We start from the raw sequence: 16,800 nt of genomic DNA, 5'->3' as shown, positions 1-16,800 counted from the left end.
TGTTTGCTAGTGAATATCTAAAAACAGGAACAGTATCATAAGCTACCAGAAAGTTCTCAGATAGGAGCATGACATTTTTTAGGCTGGACAAGATTATGAAGTCTTCCCATCTCCACTGTCATCTCAATCCATCACATTAGATGTTATTTACAAAGCTGCTCACTGCTTTAGCCGTAACTGTTAGAAAACTCAAAAGACCAAATCATCTGCTGCTTCAGATTTTCTAGAACTTAAAGTTAGCACCTTGCTATAGCACATTCATTCCCGAATTCAATGTTCCATCTCACAAAAAAATATCTGGGTTTGGAAAACCACATTTTCATTAAAAGAAAAGAAAACAAAACAAAATCTATAAAACCTACGACAAACAAATAATTTAGCATCTCTACAACGCCTTTGTTTTCCTTAACCACTATTCTTTAAAGAATGAAAGAATATTCTGCATTGATAAAAACTGTACCTAGGAGGCAACTCCAGCAAGAAAACTATTGCTCCCTTTAGGAGAGTGAAAGGCAGCTCATGCAAAACAACCACAGATAAACAGGTGAGAGGATAAGGATGGTACAGCTTTGCTGGGCATGTGGTTTTGCTTAGAAAGAGCTCTGTTGGTGTGACTGACCTGCTTAAAGAAAGGAAACAAAAGAGAGGCACTGGCATCTCTAATTTACAAATCTGAACTTAACCACCTTTCACGTGTTCCCAGCTATAATTTTTCATTGTAATTTAACCCAGGCTTGTTATTGATTCAGCTCAGCATTGGACACACACTGTGCACAAGTACAGGGTGAGACAGTAAACGCTTTAGCAAGACAGCAAGGAGCATTCACAGAGGAGCACTCCTCACAGACACACTTGGTTGTGCCAGATTCTTCTGTGGGATTTCCTTTTCCTTGGAGACAAACTGTCTATTTAACTCTAGAGCAGCCACTCTCTGCTCCTTTCACAAGCTTTTATACTTGGCTCTGTTCTGTGGGAAAAGTTTCCCTTTCACATTTCAACTCAATTGTGATTGCTCCCTGTGTTTAAGCTTCTGCATGATGGAGAGATGAGAAAAATATCACACAAGAAGCAAAATTATTTTCTGTATTTCTCTCAAAGAACAAAACCCATCAGAGTCTATTGATACAGCCTTGTCCAATCTAAGCTGTGTGGCATATACTCTGTAAAGCAATTATTGCATCAGAGTAGCCAATAAATGTTTCTTGGATTTAGACAACTACCAACACTGACTAAATATTTCCTCAGTGTTCACACTCCTGACACAGGTAATGAGGATGTCTAAAGGAATTATTACATATAAAAAGCAAACCCAGAGAAGACAATTATCATAATAACATGATTAAAAAAACTTTCTTGATAATCAGCTGCTAAGTAGCCATTATACTAGAAGCCATTACATGCTCTTTTCAAGAAACTGTCTTTGCTGGAACTTCCAACCTTCCATGGCCTTTACAACAGACCAGAACTGCAAATAAAAGATGGTAGTGAGATCCCCAATCCTTACGATAGCACTGTACGCCAGTTTCAGCACTGACAGAAGTTCAGATCCTCAAAGTTATTTAGAGAACTAGCTTCTCTTGAGTCAGTAGGCAAATTCAGACTTAAAAGCTTACCAACAAAGCAGATTTAGAAGTCTCACTACAAATATGCTGTACAGGGCTCTTCAGGACAGTTGCAAATGCCAAAAATAGATGTGCATATAGATTTCATTAATATGTTTTTCATACTCTACTAGTATAAGCCAACTCACGTGCTACTAAGATTCTCCTAATTAATTTTCCATGTTCTGTCTGTAACATTTTTCAAGAAAATGCCTGAAATAAGCACACAGAAAAAATGAAAATGATGCATAGATCATGCACACAAGCATCATCTTTTCAGTGTTGTGTTTTTGTGGTTCCAAATGCAAAGAGAGAAATAAATCAACTATTCCTACAGGACTACCTAGTTGCATATCAATTGCAACATTTTCAGCATGAAAATAAAAGCCAAAAAAATCACTATTAGCCCAGACAAGTACACTCAAATGCAATGAATCTGCATGTTTGAACTGATTCCACAGATGACCAAAAACATGTATGAAGTAATCTTATCAGTCAGCAGCTCCATACTATTATTATTATTTTTTTTTTTCCCAATAAATCAAAGTGTAAGGAATTTTGCTAATGATGGACAGCTTAGAGGAAAGTCACTGAATGTAAGAGAGTGGAAGTAGTCAAAATCTGCATTGGGTGCTTATGTGAGAGAAAACCAAAGAGGAAAAGAGAGTGCATATGTTCAAGAGAGCCTAGATCTGATGGTAGGAGGCTAGGATTGTCCCCATCCCACTGGATGGGCAGCCATCCACAGGCTTCTGCTCACCCCTGCAAGCATAGCACTGCTGTTCTTCTACTGAATCCTTTCCTGTCTGCTTTGCACCATGCTGAACAGCATCCAAGAGAACAAAATGAGAGATTCAAACACGTTTAATGGTGTTTTTCCCTGCATAGGGTTACAGCAAGTATTAGCCTTGACGGGACAAGTTTTCCAACAGAGATGGGACTTGGAGCATCAATCCACCAGAGTTTAACCTTCTTCCAGAGGCAGCACTGAAACAAAATCAGCCAAAAGGATGTCCAAATGCTATAAAAATGAGGGAGGTGGCTGTATTTAAACATCAATAAAATGAGCATATTTTTCTCAAGTATCCACAAGATACTTCTGTTAGCCAGCATGGGTGGGGGTTCAGTTCTGCTTTTTGTTTTTTAAATAAGATTCTGGATTTCTATGAGAAAAACTATATCGTGTTAAAACTGAGAAAGAACTTCTCTTTCCGAGCAAGACCTCTCTCCAGGAAAACATCACAGAATACACCGACATTTCAGTATACTTTTCCTCGCTACTGGAGAAGGCCAGTGCAAAGAAAAGCTGGCCAACACCTTGTTCACCTTCATTCAAAAGCATTCATGTCTGAACTAAGATTTTTGACGTTCACTGAGCATAGATTTCTGTCTTTTCCCTGGCAGTCCCCCTGTTTTGGAATGTAGAAGAGAAAATAAAGAACTTTGACTCTGTTTTGCAAAGGAATAGCATGCAAACATTTTGTGTAATTTCTTCACACTTAAGTCTTTTTTCATGAGACTGCCACCACTTACTACTAATTTAAGCAGTTGTCAGAACAAAACTGCTCTGGATAAATTTCCAGAAATTCTTCTTCCACCTCTTTTTTTTTTTTTCAGAGCTCATTGAGCATCCACTGTTAATTCAGACACTGGCAGGTAGCGGTGTCTTTTAGTCCTGTTACACAACTTGGCTTCCAACACCTGCAAAAGCTAACTTCTTTCTCCAGATAGACTTGCTTTCCCAGGCTCCTGACTTCTCAGCAATGTGAGGTACTTTGTGTAAAGCTGTCTCAGTTTCCGTTGAATCCGTTTTTCTAAAAAGTTCCTGATTTTTTCAGAGATAAGAAAAGTCAGTTGTATATTTATCCTGAATTATCAAACACGCTACAAAGGACCTATCTCAGATTCCAGGCACCATGGCTAAATATTAAAAATACAGTCATCCTTATGCAAACAAGAAGTATACGTGCCAGCCTCCTCGAAATCACAAATGGCTCCAGTCACAGAACCCCCAGAAAACAAACCTCATATTGTTGAAAAGTAAAGGCTTAAATCATCAGTACTCCTTTAAATTGAAATGTTCACGTGTTGTGATTATTTATTAGTTGATTTGTCTCTGTTTTCATATTACCCATTTGTTTTCACTGTTCAAGACTCTAGGCTAGTGTCATTTCTACACAGACAAACTCAGGCAATACTTAGGGCTTGCAGTGACTCTAAGACAAGGCATTTCGAAAGTACAAAGCTGAGCCTATTTTCATCAGCCGACACACTCTAGAGCCCAAAGACACATGATTATGCCTTTGGAAAGGCAGCAGCTGGAGCACATGATAATCATTTCCCGTAACCCCGCAGCCCCTTGCTTGTGAGCAAAGGATGTTTCCAGAACCAGAGTATTTCACCTTGCTGGATGCTTGCTGCAAGATGCAAAGCATGGCTCCTGCAGCCTCTCCTAACAACACATGCCAATGCCCTTCAGGCAATCTCTAGCAAATATTCTTTCAGAAAATCTTGTACAATTCTATTTATACTCTTAAAATAAAGGTACAGGAAAAGCCAAACTGAGACTTCTCTCCTTTATAGACCTGTACATTCCAAGGCAAAGGAGCCCAATGGAGACAACTACATAACTCCTTCCCAGTGAGCCAGGATAAGGCATTGCCAGCTCTCTGCCACTGCAGTGCTCTGGACCTAATAGCTCTACTCCAAGGCAGTTGGAAATTGGGAATCAGAGTAGAACCTCTTGCATAAGACATGGCCCTTGGAGAACACAGATCACAGGGCAAACAAGGCACTGGAACCAAAGGACGAAACAGTGAAATACGCAATCCAAAAGCCTACAAAAAACAGGAATAAAACAAACTCTTGGAAATCTCACAGCTCAGAAATGACACACAGCTCAATTAAACTAGTAATTACACAGTTGCTCTTACCTTTGCCATCTGCGCTTGCACGCCATTTGCTTTGAGAGATGCTACTGCTTTCTGTGCTGCTGCTGGGCTGTCAAAATCTACAAAACCGTAACCTAAAAAATAAACAATAAATACATATTATCATTAGCCATGAGCTGCACATAGATCAAGATTTAATTGCTTAAGGAAGACCTTTCCTTCTCTTGCACTGTCACGGTTTTCTGGTAGCACTTCCACTACCAGCAGCCATCACTCCTCTGTTTCTCTTGGCTTTCTTCCTGCCTTCTTTAGAACTAATTAGTCCTTTCCTGTCCTAATGAGATCTAAAGAAATGCAATGACTTGAGGCTTCAAAGGGAAGCAAGGTGTGCAGGAGAGGGGACAAACAGCAGCCCTTTGCCTGTCCTGATAGGAAAGTGGGACACTTTCCCTGTCAGAGCTCTGGTGCAGTGGGTTCTTGCCCTATTTCTTCCATAAGAAGAGGCACAGTCCTTGCCACCTGCCCAGGTGAGCAACCACCATCTCCATTCTGGGCAGCTGTCCCCATTTCATGTTGCTGCCTGCATTCATTTTGTGATACAAGTTTACATAGAAATGGTCTCTGCAGACAATGTGCCCTTATAGAAAACTGCTATAAAAATCTACAGCTTGCAGTGCTTTAGATCATGAAAAAACAGCCCTCCTTCCCTGTTCCTTTAACCAGACAAGGATGAAGCTTTGTACGAGGGTCTTAGGTCTCTACAACCAGCTGGAGCCTGGTGTGTGGGGCAGGGAGCCCACAGCAGACCTCCAGCAGGTGGGCGCACTCAGGAAACCTCTGAACCTGTGCTGGGCCAGCATCCACCAGATAGCTGCAGAAGATAGTAGGATAACCACAGCTTGCTCATACTCCATTCCTTTCACCTCGTCACCTGGCTCCACCAGGAGCTGCTTCGGGCATTTGTTTAGCATTAACTTAGAGAAGGTGCATCTTACAGATTGACAAGAAGTGGTTGTCTGCAATTGGTAAGGAATGGTCATCTGCTTTTAAGTGGCTTTACTACATCAGTATTTGAAGTTCAGCTTATTAACCACTCCTATCTTCTTTTCTTCCTTCACTGTATCCCTCCCCATTTTTTTCCTCCACATGGAAGACTGGCATGCTCACACAGAAGGACTAGTGCTGTTACGCCCCTACTGGACATCAGCCCTGAAGTATTATTGTTTACCTAGCGACACAAAGATGGGCAAAGAGGACACAAAATGAATTTTTAACAACTTCTAAGCACTTAATGGCACTTAAGTCTTGCACATAAAGCTTTCAGCAGACTTTGGAAGACTTAAAAATCTCACCAAGCATCACAATCCATCCAGGGAACCCTTTGAAAACCTGAGCCTACATCCCACTAAGCAACTGAGACACAGGTAGGCACATGCTGCTCAGCCAAGCCGTGTTTGGACTCCACCTCTCCCCTGGAAGCCGTATGCTTGAAGCTGAACTGCCTGAAAGCTTTCATAATATTAGCACAAGCATATTTATAGTATCACAGCTCCTTTGCAGACATCTCCATTTACTACGTCAACACATATAATACAGGAGGCAACCACAGATATGCTTTCCTGCTGTATCCATTTTTCTCTTGCCAGCCTTTCTTCCTCCTCATGTGAGGCCTCATTGCCTTCCTCTGTGTGCCACATCTGCGCATGAGAATGTGTGCTTGCAATCACCTTGCCCCAGGTTATAAACATCTCTCTCTACTCCTTTGGTATGTATGCATTACCAATGATGAGATAATTTTGTGTGTATGGATTTTTGTTGTTGTTGGCTTAAATCTTATTTGCGAAAGAAAATGAAAAAGAAATTAGAAAAAAAAAAAGCACCAAGATTGTTAAAGAAAATGCTGACAAAGCCTATGAAGATGCTGAAAAGCACTACTTCGATATCAAAGTCAGATCTGAACCTTTCTCCTCAATCTGTTTTTCTGTTGTTCTTTTTGGAGTACTTTGGTGTGTTGTTTTTGTTTTGTTTTTGTTTTGTTTTTGTTTTTGTTTGTTTGCTTTTGGTAGGGCATTACTACAAATTGAGGGAAAGTCTGAACAACTGTGTATTGGACAGCATACCTAATAAGCTCTGTCATAACAAGCGCACTGGAGTTTGGTCAATCGGGAGAAGGTTGCTTTATCTATTCAATTTCTCCCATTTAATTTTCCCTTTTTTAAAGCTACAGAGCATACCACCTGGAAACCAGCCTGTTCTCCATGGCAGGTTGCTCTGCCTTGTTCTTCAAGCTGCAGAGCTACAGAGAAACTGATGCTGTTTTGAAGCAAAAAACCTCTGCTACAGAAGAGCAAGAGATCTCTCTGGCTTCCTTAGTGCCTCTGCCCTATGGGAGGGCAGCAGATCAGAGGCAATTGCAATATTGCTGAAGGAGAGATCCTGTCAAGAAGCCAGAGCTGCCAAATGGGAAACCTGAAACGCATTGGGAAGTCATGGGGTGGCTTGGATCAAACACAGCGCAAATGATTTTTTTTAGGGTAGCAAAGTGCTCTTCTCAGGACATAAAATTTCTTTTTATTTCTCACTGAGTTCATTCCAGAAAACTTGGAGGTGACAGTGCAAGAATAAGCTAACACTTCCCTTAAAAACAGATAACAGCATCGGAATTTGACTTTTATCATCAGTGCACAGCACACTATTCATGTATGCAGTAATAGAAGGGAAATGATTTTTTAATATAAATTTCTAGGCAGCACAGTAAGTATTCTCATCTAAGTTACTATTGCTTGTAAATATAAACTGAATTATTGAAGAGTTTTCTGGTGTTGTACTGTAGGGATCAGGCACATCTAGCAATGGATTATTGAAGATTAACATCAGTCCATAATGTTTAAAGCAGTGGATCTCTCCTAAACATTTATTCAATAGGCACAAGTGGCTAAGATATCCATGTCATAGATCCAACGACAGTCCCAAGACAAAAATCTTGCATCTTCAGCTGGCCATTATGCATTCTGGCATTAATACTACTTGCATCACTGCAAAGCTGCTCTTTCTCCTTCCCACAAGCTTAATTTCCATTCCAAGCATCTTTCTGGCCCTCCCTGCTCCTGACACATCTCTCCACCACACACAGAACATCAGGACAAAATCACTCCATGGCTGCAAAGCACTCCAAAGCACATCAATCTGCTGCAGAGGAAGCCAAGTTCCCAGGCTGCTTCAGCATTCAAGTATCCTTACAAGAACTTTGTAGTGCTATGGAACAGAAAAACAAGCATGTTGCCTTTCTGCACAGTTTATGGTCTTCCCTATAGATGTCTATAGGCTACGCTGATGATCTGTACTTGAGTTTTTCATTTGTTTAGAATCTTACTTCATTTTTATTTTGTTGTAGTTGTTGTTTTGGGCAGTGAGGAAGTAGCACAGGTTATATATATACTTACATATATATATATATATATATATATACACAAGCAAACAAAAATATGTAAATATGTATTTATGTATGTTTATTTTTAATGCGACTTTCAGGGTTGATTGAGTTTAGACAGCAGCTAAGGGTGGGTGCTGTGACATTTCCTCCTGATCTCCCCATAGCAAAGATGAGCATCCAAGATGCAAGAGCCCTGCCCTTTGGGCCAGGCTAGGATGTACCCTGGCCCCTGGCCAGGCTGTGCTGGCTGCCCTGGCAGGTGCAGAGCCAGCTCTGGCCACTCAGGCTGGGCTTCCTGCTCAGCCAGCCGTTCCTTGGCTCTCCTGGGACGAGACAGCGCGCGGGCTGGAAATGTCCTTTGGGACAGATTCAGACTGGGGTCTGCCAATTGGATGCTGTTGCTGTAAGAAAATGTCTGCACTGCTTCTCCTTGTCTGAAAAACAAATGCAGAACCTACCAGCCCCACTCTCTCCTATCTTCAAATTCCAGTGCCTGGCTTTGTGTTTTGTTTCTGGTGGTTGTTGTACGTTTTTTTTTCTCTTATTATTTTGATCACTGCCTCATGAATGTTCTCATCTATGGACTATCTTTTCCAGTTCTTGTGCAGAACATCATGTAAAACACATGCAGCTTCTATGCCACGACCTCCAGATTGCTCGCAAGAATCAATCTCCACCACAGGAAACCAAAATCAAAACTATTTCCTCTTTCCTTATGAGGCATCCTGCCCTTTTCCTTTAAGATCACAAGGCACAAATAGGGAGAGCTACATTATCACTTGCTACTGGGAGAGTCAGAAATTGAACTAATTACCAATGCAAGTCCCTTAGATGAAGAGCACTTACAGTGCAGGTGAGTTTGGGTACATTGATTCTGGGATCACACACACAGAATCACAGAATGGCTTGGTTTGGAAGGGACTTCAAGGATCATCAAGATCCAACTCCCCTGCCACAGGCTGGGATACCAACCTCCCCATTTAATACTAGAGCAGGTTGCCCAGGGCCCCATCCAACCTGGCCTTGAACACCTCCAGGGACGGGGCATCCACAAGCTCTCCGGGCAGCTTGTTCCAGCACCTTACCATTCTCATAGTAAAGATATCCAACCCAAATCTTCCCTCCCTCAACTTCAAACCATTTCCCCTTGTCTTGCTGTTATCCACTCTTTTAAAGAGTTGAGATCCCCAATTCTTTTGTGGCGTGACATGTACGACTAGTTTGTAAATGTGAATAGACAAAAAAAAACCCGACAACCCACACACCAGAAAACAAGACAAGACTATCTAGATTAATTGTTCGACCTTTCCTACAAGAAATAAAACGCCTGTAATTTTGTTTTGGCTTGATGCCATTATAGCTAAATAATTAAATTTCAGGAATAAAAGCAGTGATTTTGTACCTGTGGGGGAAAAAAAACAGCTAAGCGTCAGCAAGCACAAGTTTATAGCTTGCTGCAGTAAGTGCTACCTGAATACCCCAGCAGACGCTAAATGTCTCAGTCTCCTACAACCCCAGCGGCTGGGGGCCTCCTGCTCTCCATTCTGCAGCTCCATAATTAAGCTTGGCAGCAGGTTCAAATGAATTAAAACTGAATGTCACTATTTCCTCAACAAATCCCTCATCCTTGTTTTTTCTTACTTGTCAGGAGAAGACCAGCAGAACAGCAATTAGTGGTAAGCAGTGCAGTGAAAAAGAACCAAGTATACACTAATTAGGTCACTCGCCAAACACATTCATTTCATTGGCAGATTTAATCAATGTTTTCCTGAAATGTCTTAAATCTCCTATGCTAATTTAAAGTTTTGTTATTGTTGTTACTTTAAACACAGATGGGATGCCTGGAGATTTTCAATTGCTTTCCGCAAATCCATTTCAAAATAACAACCCCTCATATACTATATCATCAGAATTTAGGCACAGGTTTTAGGAAATGGCCTCTAATTTTATGCCAACATTTTTTGTGCCTGCAAATACCTGTGGGTGCAGTTTTGTGGATTTAAGTAATTGCAGGTGTGTGTAGCTCTAAGACATCAAACTCTGAATTGCCCTGACTGATCGGGTACTCAAGGGTAACACCAAATAATTTAAGGGGCTACCTGCCACTTGCTGTCCCCACAATTAGGGCAGAGTGTACAGCAGTAGCACAGATGATGGTGTGCTCCCCCAGTGGGCACAAGTTCTTCACACATGGGAGCCCCAGCGTGCAGTGACATGAGTAAAAATAAAGGAAAATGAAAATGAAAACAACAGTGAAGGCCAGGAGATGTGTGCTTTCCCAGCAGCAAGGTGTGGAACCTAAGCATGCAGCGGAGCTGGAGATCTGATGCCACTGGCAAAGCATGGGAAAGAAGAAGCTGTGATGAAGGACAGAGGATAATCTGGGATTGGGAAAGACTGCTTTACCCTGCCACAAGGCCCAGTGTCACATCTGACTCCTGGCCAGGTACTGCTTTCAATCACCTGGATTCAAGTCAAGTAGAACTCTGCATTTTACAGCAACGTGCTCACACAGAAATAAAGGGAAAGGATGGATGATGCACAGTCAGGAGATGGAGGAAATGGTATATACAAACTGGATTGAAGAAGTGTGCATGTTCTTTTAGCTAATCTTGTTTTTTTGTTGTTTATTTCTTAGAGAAGTACATAAATATACTGATGGGGAGCTTATGCATACTGTGGAGCTCTTCTGGTTCCACTGAAGTCACTAAGCTCCCTTCATCAGAAGTTATAATGCATTGTTTCCATTAGCTAGGATCTTTGTAGAAATAGAATGCATCCAGTCTGAATGGCAGGAAACATAAAATGTGTGTAAATTTCACATAAAAATGGAAATATCTCACAGTCATGTAAAGATGAAATAAAACTTGGTCAAGTGCAATTACAACAGTTCCATTATACTGAAAACTGATTTTCTTCTGCTGGAACACCAGACCATCTGGGGTTCTGCTTCCAATCAGTATATTTTTAACATAGCAAAGTTCCTACGTCTTGTTTTTGGACATCCAGAACTCTATATGTCAGACCTCAAATCCAGAACAGACAAGACGAGGGATATAATTTACATCAGGACTTCAAGAAGAATTAACTGTTTAGAAAAAACGAGACATTGATTTTAAGACAACGCTTCTTTTTTTTTTTCTTTTTTTCTTTTTCTTTATCAGTGTGTTTGTTAACATTGCTCAAAGTTTGGCAACTGAATATCACTTCCAAAGAGGGCTCTGGAAAGGAGAGAAATATCTGTCTTGGGAAGGGACAGCAGTCAAAAGTACCTGTTGAACTGGGAAATCATGAAATGAAATACATTTATCCTAAATACATTTTTATTCTTTAAGAGGTCAGCATATTTGTCTGAGTATATTTGAAGGCACCAGCACGAAGTTTCTACAGCAGTACTAATACATTTACACATATATAACTCAGCAAATATATAATAATCAGTGAGGTGGTTGTCCTTAATGCCTAGATGGAACCACTTGGATTTCATTTAAACATAAGTCAGTTTTAGCTATAAAGCTCACTTTGGCCCAGCACGTAGAGTTCTCTTAAAAACTAGCGTTCATTTTGACAATCAGGTAGTCCGCAAAGAAGCGATTACCCAGTAATTTACTATGCAATTCTCAGCCTTTGTTTTATGCTCAGATAAAGAATCAAATTAAAGTCTTATAAGCCTTGGAAAATTAGACTTACGGAGCAAAGAGGTTGAATCGCCCTTGAACACAAAATTACTGAAAACAGATTTTTCTTTCATTGTTCAGATTGTGCTGAAATATTTCTCCAGCTCCAAATGCTCCGAATAATGGTAGAATTGTCTAAATGATTACAGTATTTAAAGCCCCACTTTGTAACAATGTTCTTGACTAGAAAGTGGTGAATCCTCACATTTTAATTAAAACAGCTAACAGATAGTTAGAAAAATAATTGGAAACTGAGAGTCTTAAATGCAGGAAAGAAAAGACAGTCCCTTCATTTCAGATCACCCCCTAGAGACACACCTACATTAAGTATGCGTATACAGCTTTATCTTTTGTTTGCTTTAGTTTGATATGGAAACATGGCACAAAACTGTCACTTAGATTATATTCCTGCAGTGATTTCTTTTACTTCTTGCTTTATTTGAATCCCCTTTATCACAACAGAAATTGAGAAAAGCAAACCTGTCAGTAACTAACAAACTATTTTTAGACATCTGTTTACAAACACATTCTTAATTTGAATATTCAATTACTTTGATTTAAAAAGAATTTATATCAATGCAGGTTATTATTAGTTGCACAACTAATTAGTGATATTTACAGACAAAAACACTAAGTATGGAACTTTTGATTATCCTTTCTTATACTTTAAACTGTTAATAAATTCAAACTTTTTGCAATCTCTAACAAGTAAATGTAACAGTACGAGTAATGCTATAAAATTTTAGGTTGTGGGAAAGAAGTACTTATTAAGTAAGCAAATATACATCTATTTATATTCCCTTGGAAAGTAATTATTCAAAATCACTCTCGCAAGAATAACAAGCAGACCTTACAAAAACTCTTCATGAAATATGGTTGCAATAACAACAGCAAGAAGGAGAGGGAGGAACAGAGCAAATTTCACAGGTGCACTGATCAAGAAAGTGATATTGCACTCAAAGACCCTTGCTCACCATTTATGCTGCATTAGTGTCAATTCAGAACCATGAAGACTGGGAAGCTGAAGAAAACTCTGGAAAGTGCACAAATACAACCCCCCAGAAATCCAATAGAACTCTTTGATTACTCCTAAGAAATATGGCAAGTGTTTGAGGCCGTAAGAGTGACCCTGAATGTGAGTGAGTTCCTGCAGGTAACCAAATTACAGAATATGATCAGTGTAAACACTGAGGTGTAAGACTTCACAAGCACCTGCCAAGGAACAAAAATTATGGCAAAGAAAAGCCAAGAGAAAAGTTAAGAAATGTTTCCTTGTATTCTGCTAACAGTGCAAACTTAGATGAGTTGTACAAAGCAAATGATAGAAGTCTCATTGCTCAAGTTACCAAATGCAGGCTGACTGAAGAAGAGAACATATTGTAAATCTTGCAGGGACAAGAGACAAATGAGTTTTTCCATCATTGCCTTTAGAAGTTACTCTCTCTGCAAGACCCATCAATTCATTGTAAAAATCCAAAACCAAGATAAACACTTTTTAAACAGGGTAATAGCTCACATTTAAAATTTCTGTATACAGAAACATGATTTCATATTACATCTATTTAGTACTATAACATTTCTAATTAAAGTATAAGTCCTGTAATCATTAAGATTATTTTTACTACATTTGTTTAGCATAAGGCATTCCTTGCTGCTCAGGGGTTGAGCTGAATTTCACATACGAAGTAGCGGCCGAAGTAAGCAAAATGTTCTCCCAAAACACAAGTTCTCCAACAGCAGTGCTAAGTTCCATATTTACTTAAAAGGGAGGGAAAGATACAACAACAGTTTCTTCCCTTGACTAAAGAAATACTGTGACTCACAAGCATTAGTGTTTTGCAATAACCACAAGAAGACAGCCAGAACTTGCACTTCAAATTAAGTTCTCACTTTCAGATCCAGATCTATGATATCAATTAATAGCTTCACCAAAAACTAGACGTGAGCCTCACAGACAAAAGTTAAAAATGGTTGACTTTTTAAACAATTATTTTTCATATTTTCATATTCACTTTCCTCTTTGATTTCACAGCTGTGTCCAGATGCTGAAGTTCCAAAATACCACAAGAAAGACTATTTTCTTGGTATTTCTAGCCAGCAAGAAACACTGACACTCTCACGAGAAAGTCTGTTCTTATGAGGTTTCAAGCTCAGTTATGTAGACTCCAGAGCTTAACTTAGCTTGGATAATGTTTGAGTAAGATATGAAACCAAATCTCTTGAGATCTGTCCATCACTTATTTTAGAGCTGAGTAACTTGAGTGAAAAACCTGGTCTAGAAAAACAGCTTAGAAACAAATCATTCGGCCGTAACCTCTGAAAGCTTTCATCCTCTGTGTAGACAAACAGTTTTCTCTTCTGACTGGACCAGAGGTTACCTAAAGCTAAGCAAGTTATTTGCCAGCTGGGCAGCAAAGGGGCATGTACCCTAAGAAGCTGTAAGACTAACTGCAGTGGACTAGTTAGACATGTTAGCAGTCACGCTAAGCACTCTACAGGCGTGGCACATCATTCCAACAGTATTTATGGGACAGAAAAGGAAAAACAGAATGTCAATAGGAGTTCTGCTTTCAGTATATGTGTATTTATGGGGGAGAGCAATGAAATATTGCAGGGAAAAAAAATGAAGTCCTTGAGTAGTCAGCTTTTCCAACGGTAGACTTAAACAGTGATAGTATTCTAGGAGGCAAAGAAGGATGTCCTGAATCACGCAACATCTCTGTCAGAAATGAAATATTCCATTCTCTTCCTCTTGATGCAGGATTGCTTGGCAATCATAACATTAAGTAACTGCAAATACAAGTGGGAAGAAACAATCTGACAAGAGAAGATGCACTTGGTGATCACACGATGATTACTGTACTTTATTAAAAATAATTTTCATTTCAGTATGTTTTGACAAGAAAATAGAAAGCATCTTGTGCAGACTTCAGGAAATATTAAAATAACCCAAGGTGATGAACATGTTATTATCCAGCCTGTTCCAGAGAGATGATGCTCAAGTACTGAAATGGTTTTCATTTCAAATACATAATCATTTTCAAGACACCACACTTGAAAAATTGGATTGTATATTTGTCATACAGTAAGCAGTGATAAAGAGCACAGCAATTTATGTTCCTTATGCAAACCACTTGTAATTCAGAAAACAACTATAGTTTCTAAGAGGCAGCAAAGAGATAGCACTTTCCGAAGAAGTGAAATGTTTTTCTTCATGCCAGTTGGCCAATTCTGGCATGTCAACCTTTGCTATAAGAAACGTTTCGGATAACATGCAAAGAGCTGCTTTTCCAACTCATCAACACTCAACATGCCTGGGAGATTTAGGCAGAGAAAAGCAACATGTTGTGAATATTTCATTACATGGATACTAAGAAAAGAATCACGACGCTACCATCCTGTCAGTGCTAAAATACCATTGACTTTTTGAGCATGAGGGAAGTGTGCTTTCAAGGAATGATTTCTAGGGACGGTGCTTCTTTCATTTTTCTTTCCTCACTTCTCCTTCAAGGGAAGATCAGATCATGTAGGTATTGACATTTTACAGAAACCGCATGCCAGAGCACTGCAATCCCCAAGAGTGTCCAACCTGGATTAAGTTCTGCAGTGTAAATTCTTCTTTTATCTGTGCCCTTCCCTAAGACCCACTGAGCCCTGTGGCTCTATACCATTTTAATATTTTGGCAATGAGAGTCAGAGGGAAGTAGATTGTCACCCCTCCTTTAACCCTCACCATTACTTCTGTATGAGCAAGGACAGGGTTTGCTAGATGGGCAGCACAGAGCATAATAAGGCACAACATGCAGTTCAGAGGAAAACCAATGTAACAGAGACAGTGCAGGTTCAGTGTCCACAGATTCTGGTCTTAGATGGTATTTCAAGCAATCAGTATTTAAGTATCCCCAGAGTATGACAAATATATTGTCCATCACTATTTATAGGGTGTTTTTTTGTTGTTTTTGTTTGTTCGTGTGTTTGTTTTTCAATAGATCCTTCTGTGGTTAAATATTAGTTTCTCCCTCTGAGCCTCTCATTATATGTCTACCACATTTATCTGTAGCCTGAAGTTCAAAAAATGCTATTATTACAGTACCCTAGAAATAGATATGATTTTTCCAGGCTGAGAAAGAAAGAAAAGGAAAAGAAAAAAATTGAGAAGAAATCACATCAGGAAATCTCTGTCCAAGATCTCCAATCTATTTTTCAGATTCAAGATAATTTTACAATCTATGTAAGCTTAAGATGCAGATAAACTAAAATGTTGTCGTTTAATCTAATCTGAATTTCTGAACCTGTCAAAGTTTTCCTATAATTACAGGCCATATAACTCAAGCATATGAAAAAAAATGAGTAATTTAATGTTTTAACCTAATGTAAAAGCCTTCCTTTTTTTCCTGTGATTTAAGGTAGCTATTTAGTGTTATTTTGACTGTCAGCTTGCATTTAAAATCACCGACTGGTACAATACCCAGCAGTCACAGACTGCAGAGGTAGGAAGGACAAAAACTAGAGAGTATATTGAAACTGCCTGCATGATGGCTATGAAGCATTCAAGGTTAGACCAGGCAAAGGACAACTGCCTCTGCACAAGTACCAACATGCAGAAAGCTTTCTCACGCTGATACTCATGTCTACAACAAGCCTTCACAAGCTCATAGACCGAGTCTAAAAGAGGCATCTTTGGTCTTCCTGTAGGATGGATGACTATTACCCAGCACAAGGTGACTACACGGGGTTACACCAACGACTCAGAATTTCACTAATATAATTGTTTATATACTGGAAAGCTCTCCAGTGATTTATCCTTTTATCACCCATGTTGCCTTCAGAGGTGCATCCATTTTTTGGCTTTGGGACTTAGAGGATCATCTGTATTCAGTTTTGGGCCCCTCACTACAAGAAAGACATTGAGGCCCAGGAGCATATACAGAGATGGGCAAGGAAGCTGTGAGGGGTCTGGAGCACAAATCTGATGGGGAGCAGCCAACAGAGCTGGGATTGTTTAGTGCAGAGAAGAGGAGGCTCAAGGGAGGTATTCTGGGGAGGTCCAGATTGAATATTTGGAAAAAATGTTGTCTTTGAAAGACTGGTGAGACACTGGCACAGGCTGCACATGGAAGTGGTAGAGACACCACTCCTTCAGGTATTCAAGAAAAGCACAGATGTAGAACTGAGGAACATAGTGGGCATAGTGGGGA

General features: G+C 39.7%; 1 protein-coding gene across 1 annotated transcript in view; it reads right to left on the bottom strand.

Annotated features, from left to right (window-relative positions):
- The window catches only part of RBMS3 (RNA binding motif single stranded interacting protein 3), a 687,926-nt gene that overhangs the window by 240,499 nt on the left and 430,627 nt on the right, over window positions 1–16,800 (bottom strand). Inside the window, 1 exon segment of the mRNA XM_048952200.1 lies at window positions 4,535–4,626. Within this exon segment, the coding sequence (XP_048808157.1) occupies window positions 4,535–4,626 (92 nt within the window).

The sequence above is a fragment of the Lagopus muta genome, chromosome 7, assembly GCF_023343835.1.
Source record: "Lagopus muta isolate bLagMut1 chromosome 7, bLagMut1 primary, whole genome shotgun sequence".
Taxonomy (NCBI): domain Eukaryota; kingdom Metazoa; phylum Chordata; class Aves; order Galliformes; family Phasianidae; genus Lagopus; species Lagopus muta.
This window is presented reverse-complemented; position numbering and strand designations above follow the sequence as displayed.